The sequence below is a fragment of the Talpa europaea genome (assembly GCF_964194135.1).
Source record: "Talpa europaea genome assembly, chromosome: 15".
NCBI classification, from domain to species: Eukaryota; Metazoa; Chordata; class Mammalia; order Eulipotyphla; family Talpidae; genus Talpa; species Talpa europaea.
This window is the reverse complement of record NC_140083.1, coordinates 66,849,248-66,857,751: the sequence shown is the minus strand read 5'-3', so window position 1 is coordinate 66,857,751 and position 8,504 is coordinate 66,849,248. Positions and strand designations below refer to the sequence as shown.

Here is an 8,504-nt window from a genome sequence, read left to right as displayed (position 1 = left end):
TTTTTCTTTTTGCTCTCACTTTGGTCCTTCAGCAAGTGGTACTGTAACAGGGTGGTCCCCAGGAAAGGGGGAGGTTCCCAGTTTCCTGACCCACCCAAGGGAGGGAGGAGCTGAGCAGAGAGAAGAAGCTGCAGAGGAGACTGAGGAAGGAAGAAAGTAGGATGGAGAGCCAGAAGGAGACCTGAAGGAGGCACATGGAGTGGAGAGATGGATGAAGAAACTGTGCTTGCCTTTTGGTCGTGGACTGGTTGAAACAGATGTGGGTGAGAGACCCGTGGGGAGGTGACAATGACGGTTTTTGTCTTGATGTTGATTTTGTTCTTTTCCCCCCAGACTTGTCTGCTTGTTTCTGATCCTTTTCTGTGGGTCCCCACTGGAAGATCTTTAGATTTGTGGCAGGCTTTGGGTCCTTGCTCTGGGCCAATCCCATTTGGATGGAGTTTTACCCACGAGGGGACGGGTAACTTTGGGTGCTTGATTTAGAAACTATATTCTTTGTCTTTTGTGTGTTGTTTCCTAATTGTATTAAAGTTCCTTCCCATTAAAGTCTCATATGTTTTGTGTTGATGTGGAGGATGGCAGAACCCGTTTAGAGCAGGCAGGTTTGCAGGGTCTGGAGTGCCCCTCTCCCTGCCCTGTAACAGTACTGATTCTACCTGCTTTTTCTACTTTTATCTTTTCTTGCTGTAAAAATATAGAGAGATGTTTTATCATTTTCTAGTCCAGGATGTGTCTTGGACTTCCTTGTCTCAGTAATCCAAGGTTCAGGAATATTCTTTCCCACCTCATCATATTACGTTTATTAATCAATTTATTACTACCACTCATAAGCTTACCTTCTGGATTATAAGGATTATTGATGGGACAAAAAAAAATGGGTATCTTATCTGTTTGGTGGGATAGATGCTGTCACTTTAAAGGGAAATTATCTCCAATGATGAACAGATGAATAACTTGAACATCCCTTGGGAACAGGGAGTGCCTGGCACTGCCCACAGGGTGCAGGGTGAGCTCCTGTTAGGTGTTCCGCAGCCCCACATGACTCAGGTGCTGATGAGGGGATGTGACAGGTGAGTGTCACCAAGGCGGCCCCTCTGCTCCCAATACCTTCCTCTCAGTAGCCCCCAGGCCTGCCTCTCTTGCTCTCATGTCTATCTTCACCATCTTTTTCTCTACCCTGTGAGCATAAGCTCCATTTTCTCATCATGGGAGTTTTTTCTTAGACTTCACACATTTCTTTTTTCAAACATGCTCCTCCAAACTCTATCTGCATAAGAAAAGAAAGGGATCTGGGATACTAATATATCAAGTGCTGAGGTTTATTGGTGTGAGGGAAGCAAAGTTTTCAGCAGATCTTGCGGGGGAGGGGAAGAAGTCACAACAGATGTCTCTTTCTTTGGGTACAATGGTAGTTCAGGGTGGGGCACGGGTAAATGAAAAACTTGGAGACTATTTAACTTGAAGGAATCTGGAAAGCAAATCACTGTCCCAGATTATGTTTTCTTATTTTTTGTAGAAAAAGCCCATTTTAATGTAGTGTTTCATCTATGGTAATATTAAAATTACCATAATATTTTGATCATACTTTAATATTCAAAATTACAATGTACACAGCAAAATCTTAATTGGGAATCAGCTTTTAAATGTGGATAATGGAAGATTGTGTTTCCCAATAGCTAATCATGATCCAGGTATTTTCTCTGGTCTCTTATTCCAGACCTGCCCCACATGCAAATTCCCATTACTAGTTACTCTTCTGAGGACAAAACTGTATAAATGGAGTTATGAGCATATTTCCTTAATGACATAACACAGCAAAAGTAATAGTAAAAATTCTAATACAAATAAGAACAAGGCAGCAGCTATGGTCTAATTCAAAGCTCTGAAGAAGAGGGCTTTGAACAACCAGTATTGAGGGAAAGATTGAAGGTTAATATGAAGGACACACTGAGTGTGGGCTCAGGCTAGCCGAGGCTGTGCCAGAGTACGTGTGTGTGTGAGAGAGTGTGTACTTGCAACAGTAATGGGATGTCACTTTGCTTCTACCTTTTTGATCCCTGCCTTCCTGAGCTGAGTTAAGGAGATGGGAAACACAAACAAGACTGAGACAGGGAAATACCAACCTCTCTATGTAAAGAAAATGACAATTCACACAATACAAAAATACAGAGAGATGTTTGATTTAAAATATATTGTATGTGTCTGTGGAGAAATACTGTCTGCTTTCAAATACAATACTTTTGAAGCTGCTTAGCTCTATCATGCCTGAAGTTTCTCACTGGCAAATGAGTTTAATTTTGTATCTTCAACATTACTGCAGTTTCAGAAATAAATGATCTAAACTACACTAACTACTTTAATCAGTGTTTCATGCAATGCAACTAAAAATATTTAATATTAATGTAGGGAAATTTTATGTGTGGAATTTTATTACCCTGAGTCCCCACACTTAGGTTTGTTCCAACTGTGTCCCAAATAATTTTTAAAATTTTGATAATTTGCTGTTCAATTGTTTTAAAAAAACAAAACAAAACAAAACAACCCAACTTGCTCTGATCTTTTACCAAAGACAAAGGGAGGCGCTGCGCAGGTACAGTGAGCACTTCCTGTATTGTGGTCCCGGAACAAATTAGAAACTTGTGATTTTGCCGCTTCTGGTTCACACTGTCCATCCAATCTCACCAGTAAAATGGTGACCACGAACAATGTTTAAAAACAGATTTTTCTCTTTTTCTTTTAGATATTTTCTTAACACAAACTCAACATTGCTAAGCTTCCAGCTCACTCTATGACCCCACCAGGATCTTCTGGAACAAGCACTCTGGGAGACTTCCTTGCATCTACCTGGAACATCTGTCCTCATGGCAGGTACGTGCAGCCAGAGCCATACAATTAAACAATAAAAACAACTAGAAGGCGTATGTCATGAGTATTGCTAATTTCAGGGCAGGATTGGGAAAATAGTGAGATTTTTAGATATCTCACATATCAGTATTTTCCACTTCATTTTATTTTCATGATTCTTCATTCTGTCATATAGAAATTATTTTGTGAGGCTTTTCCAACAATTTTTAAGGATGGATTTGACAAGGATAGAACGCAATATTTATGTGACTGATTCACCAGGTTAAATGAACAGCACAATCTGAGCATAAAAATAAGTAGGGAATATCGAATATTAATGGAAATGTTTACAAGTTTATAAAATTTACCATTTCTGTTGTGACATCCAAATGCTATCCCATTCACATTTGACACACTAGACTGTTAATGCCAACACTCTTAGGTGTGTGTGTGCTGATGTTAATGCAGAATCTTCTAAATTTTTTTTGAGGGGAAATGTGTGATAGAAAGTAAATTTTGGGAAGAAAGAAATGCAGTGTCCAATACATAGTTTCTGTTTTTATATAATTGTTTAAAATATGCAAAATAAATGCTGGTCTCCAGGGTGTCTCACGTAATTTTTTAGGGATGATATAATCATCTCAAGTCCAGGGTGTCCTGTGTTTTTTTTCCCCATAGGACCTCCACAGTTATGAGCAGCTGACATCACTCCAGGCAGGGAATGCCCTGAGATAGAAGGGCACAGTCCTAGGTACTTTTTTATAAAGATAGTATATGTTACCTGAATGAAAGACTCTGGGACAAGGTAAACACATTTCATTTCTGAGTTAGATGCTACTAGCTTTGATACTTTGAGTCATAACATTATTAATGGATCCAGTTTTCCCATCTGCCTAATGGGAATTATATCTCTTGTGATTTTTATTTATAAAATAAAAATAAATCTGGTATAAAGAACAAACCAGAAATTTGCACCTTATCACTTCTACTCCAGATATCTAAATTTCCAAAAAGTAAATGTTAAATCCATGTCAATGACATGCATTTGGGAAAGAAGAAAAAGTATGGATAATGTCACAAAAGGATAGATTTTGCCATTATTTGGAGTTTTCCATGGATTGTCTTCATTTTTCCAAACCAAAAACATTTTTTTGGATTCTCCTGTGCTAGTTTCTGCCTTTAAGAATTTGTATTCCTGTGTCTTTCCTTGAAGTCATTACCCTACCTCTCTTTTTCTACAGCTTTTCAGACCACTTCATGGAGGTGGATTTCTGGGATCTTAGGAGTAACATGCCTTTCGCTGATGGCTACTTTGGGAATTGTGTTGAAAAACTGTAAGTTTTTCTAGTCAAGTTTATATAAAGTTCAGAACATCAATGAAATCATTTACTGAAGCTTTCATTTACTAATATGGAATATTTTATTGTTTCACAAACTTGTATCTAATAATTTCTAATCATTTCTGATGGCATTTCATAAACTAGATTTTGAAACAACACTCTCTCCAGGAGCCACCCTCAAATCCCGGGAAGGTAGGTTCCATACTTTGTAAACCTTGGGGTGAGTAGAGGATGAAATATGCAGGTTCCTGTTTTTCTCACAAGGAATAATGATGGAATATTGTGATCTCGTTATGCAAGTTGATATACTAATTGCAGGATAGTCTCATTTCATTGTCTTCCATTGTAAGAATTATTAAATTATTTGAATATGCATTATTTATATATTTAAATAAAGAAAATATTAACCTGAAATAACTTAGCTTTTCCTACATGAGCATTCACATTTAAGTAATAAAAAATTAGTTCCCAACTAATTCTAATTACCTGTGTTTGCTCATAACCCATGAATTTATATCTTTACCTTTGCTTTTTGCATCTTCCATGACTGAGAATGTAGTACACAGATTTCAGTAGTTCTAAGCCCTACTTATCAGTGAAAGTCAGCTCAAAGCCACTTTTTTTATTAATATATTTTATTTTATATAATTCTTACGTCATTTTTCATTTTTGCACAATATATGCATTTTCATTTTGGTTATATTCCCCATACAATTCCCACCCCCCCTTATATTGACCCTAATCCCTCCTCTCTTCCCCTCTCCCCCATAGTGTGTCTCTGGTTTATAGCTGCTTGTTGATTTTGATTTTTTCTTTATTATAATTAGTCTTTTTCCCGGTCCCTTATTTAGGTTTTCTGAATTCCTGCTATGAGTGAGACCATCCGGTATTTTCCTTTTTGCTCAGCAAAATAAGTCAAAGCCCAATTTTTAATATAGTTTATCCAAATGTTTTCTAAGTTGTCTTAGTATCTTCTGTGATCATTTTTCACTTCATTTTATTCCTTAGATATTTTTCTAGTTCTGTTGGATTATAAATGACACACATCATTGTGCATGGTTAAGGCATGTAATGTGTTGATTTGATAAAGCTACACAGTGCAATATGATGGCACCATAGTATTAGCTAACACCTCCATGGCGAGAAAAATTAGATCTATTTTTTTGTTGTTGTTTTTGCAAAAGTGAGTATATAATAGAGTACTGCTAACTACAACTACAATGCTGTGCATTAGGTCCTCAGAGTTTAAGTTTATAATCTTTCTTCATCATCTCCTTATTCCCCCCACCCCACATCCCGTTAACCACATTCTATTCTACACCTGCAACATCATTCATTTGGCAAAGATTTGCTTGTTTACCAGGTGTCATGACTTTTGTTACTGAGGATAGTGATTTCTTAAAGTGCTATTTTAAGCTATTTTTTTAAATGTTCCTTTAGAAAATGAATTATGTACCCTATCTATCAGAATTCTCCCAATGTACCATCTATTGATACTTTATGATTCGGGGAATGTGATTAAATATATTTCTAATTTAAAGTTCTCTTGGATCTCACTTATTCCTAGATCAAGTTATTCCTAGATTCAGAAAGGAAAATAGATTAAACAGAACACTGTAACTGCCTCTAGACCATCCAGTTTTATGCCCAGATAGAGTTTCAAATAATTTGTAGAAATAAAATGAAAAATAATTTTTGAATGAGTAAAGAGCACTGAAAAACAATATCCAATGTCAACAGTTATGGTTTACTTTTCTCTTAGATTCTAGATATAGTTCTTGCCAAGAAAGATGGGTCGGCTATCAATGCAACTGTTACTTCATTTCCAGTGAATTAAAAACTTGGAAAGAAAGTAGGGATTTCTGTGCTTCAAGGAATTCCACTCTACTTCAGATGCACAATAAAGATGAATTGGCATGTATTTAATTCTTATTTCCTATAAATTTTTTGATCTAGGAAAATGTACTACCTAAGTAAACTGAATGATTCCAGTCTTTAATCAGATAGTAAATGGAGAGAGAATTTTTGAACTAATGACTTACTAATATCCTTTCACTCTAAACAATCATTATAAAACTTACAAAAATTGTCAAAGATGTGTGTTATTGAATTACATTCAAGACAAATGTCATATAAAATACAAAAAACATTTTAGAGAGAATTCGAAGGTGATATAAGTGTGTTTTATTAAGATATCAAGTAAAACCAGTAACTTTTATCCCTTTGATTTTATAGTTGATTCTGTAATTCTGTATATTTTGTCATCATTTTGGTATGAAATGTATTATCATAACAATTATCCAATTTCTAAGTAGTTAAATATAGGTTGAGAAGTTTATATCCACAAAATTCTTCCTATTAGACACTGATACAGAATCAGTTTGAATGTTGGCCTACGGTGAAGGAAGTGTTCCACGAAAATTCTAACTTCCTTCAAAATATAATAGATAATATATTACCATGTGTATAATAATTTTTTCATTCTGTCTAGACATGAGCTTTTGGGTTTTTTCCATAAGTAGATGGGCCTCAGATGAGGATGGAGGCGACCTGTCACCACCTCCTAAACCAAATGTTAAAAGTAATTTTAGTTTGTGTGATTGAGAGGTTGAATCTGATGCTGAACATTAACTTTAAAAATATGTATTGATATATTATCCCACAGTACATTCAATTAGGTCAATTTGTTTCTGTTTCTAAGCAGCACTTTATGAAGCTCAGTAAATACTTATACTGGATTGGAGTCACCTACAGTGCAGAACACAGTGCCTGGGTGGGGGAGGATGGCTCTGTGGTCTCTCAGGATCTGTAAGTTTCTTTTTTTTTAAAGATTTATTTATTTATTTATTTATTTATTTATTCATCTATTTATTTATTTATTTATTTATTTATTTATTTATTTATTTATTTATACAAGCACTGGGTACAGGCAGAAGCGCGGAGGGTGAGAGAATTCACCAGAGCCAGAGCAGGGAACGAAACAGGCAGGCTGACTAAATACACTGCTGAGGGGAGCAGTGGGGGAGTCAAGAGAGGTCTGTCCACCATGTGGGACCCTTGCCAGTGGCCAGGGATCGAACTGGGGCTTTAGAAGCTGCAGGCAGCTTTGCAATCCAGTGCTCAACCGCTGCGCCACCGGGGAGGCCCAGGTTCTACAAGTTTCTGCCAATCTTGGGTTTTTCTGTTCTGTATGAGTATATGTTTATCTCACCACTGAATGTGGCCAAGACAGTCTTCCTAGGCCATGAGAATACAGAAAAAATAGATTTAAGAGAATAAAAATTTTAGCTGCAAATAGAAAATATGTTATGCTCAAGTGATATGAAGTTTGTGTGCTTGTGGCCATAATAGAGCTTGTGATGTATGGATTTTTTTTCCCCTATGCTCTGTGTGTGTTTACACAGAAATTACATTCACAGGAGTCATGCAGAAAAAACACAGTCATTTTCTTTATTTTTCTGGAATCCAGTATTCCCAGCTCCAACCCCCAATTTTGATTCCAATTTCTAGACTAATTTTCTGTGTATTTATAATTTTTTAATCTCGTCTTTATTCATAAACATGGGGCTTTCAACATGTATTCCCTGATTTATTTCCTAGGCTAGCTTAGTCAAAACATCTTTAAGCAAAGTTGAAGTAGAGTGTATATCAGATCCATTAAAGCAATATCAAAATAAAAAACAAACAAACCCTGATCTCTGTGTTATTGCTTATTGAGACAATAGCCCTGTTTCATAATGTTGCATTCTATAATCATCAAAACTGTGGTTATTGACTAGAAAATATACTGACTCAATCTGTAATGAATCATTCAAATACTTTGAAAAAGTCTATCATATACTAAAGGTGTCATCCCTGAATATTCTCATTTCTTTTTCCCATACGTTAACATTTTATTTTTCATTACAGACTGCCAAACTCTCAAAGTGCCAACCCAATGACCTGCGTAGTATATGGCACAACCAACGGTATTTGGGATGAACCTTGCACATCAAAAAACATGTATATCTGTAAGCAACAACTTATTTAGGTGTTTCTTCGGGCAGAAGTGGGCTATGATGGTTCATCTTAAGAATGGTAATTTTACTACTTGAACTGTTACAGTTATGTATTTCTAGAATCTGTAAAATGTTTCTAGCTGTGTTTGAACATATAATTTTCATATATTTGAAAATATTAATAATTGATGAATATACCTGAAATTATAAAGCATCAAGATAAAATTGTAATGGATATTTTAATAAACACATGTTCAACCTTGAGTTAAATATTTCTTATGAATATCATTTTGTATATTTTCTCTGCAGAAATTTAAATAAA

The 8,504-nt window shown here is 35.8% G+C and overlaps 1 protein-coding gene across 1 annotated transcript; it reads left to right on the top strand.

Moving 5' to 3' along the window:
• Nucleotides 1–2,861: 2,861 nt before the first annotated feature.
• Nucleotides 2,862–8,214, top strand: KLRD1 (killer cell lectin like receptor D1; the record flags this gene model as incomplete). The annotated part of the gene is made up of 5 exons (XM_084256053.1): nucleotides 2,862–2,868; nucleotides 4,086–4,178; nucleotides 5,947–6,098; nucleotides 6,850–6,992; nucleotides 8,094–8,214. The coding sequence occupies 5 exons, from the start codon at nucleotides 2,862–2,864 to the stop codon at nucleotides 8,212–8,214; spliced, it is 516 nt and encodes a 171-aa protein (XP_084112179.1).
• Nucleotides 8,215–8,504: the final 290 nt, after the last annotated feature.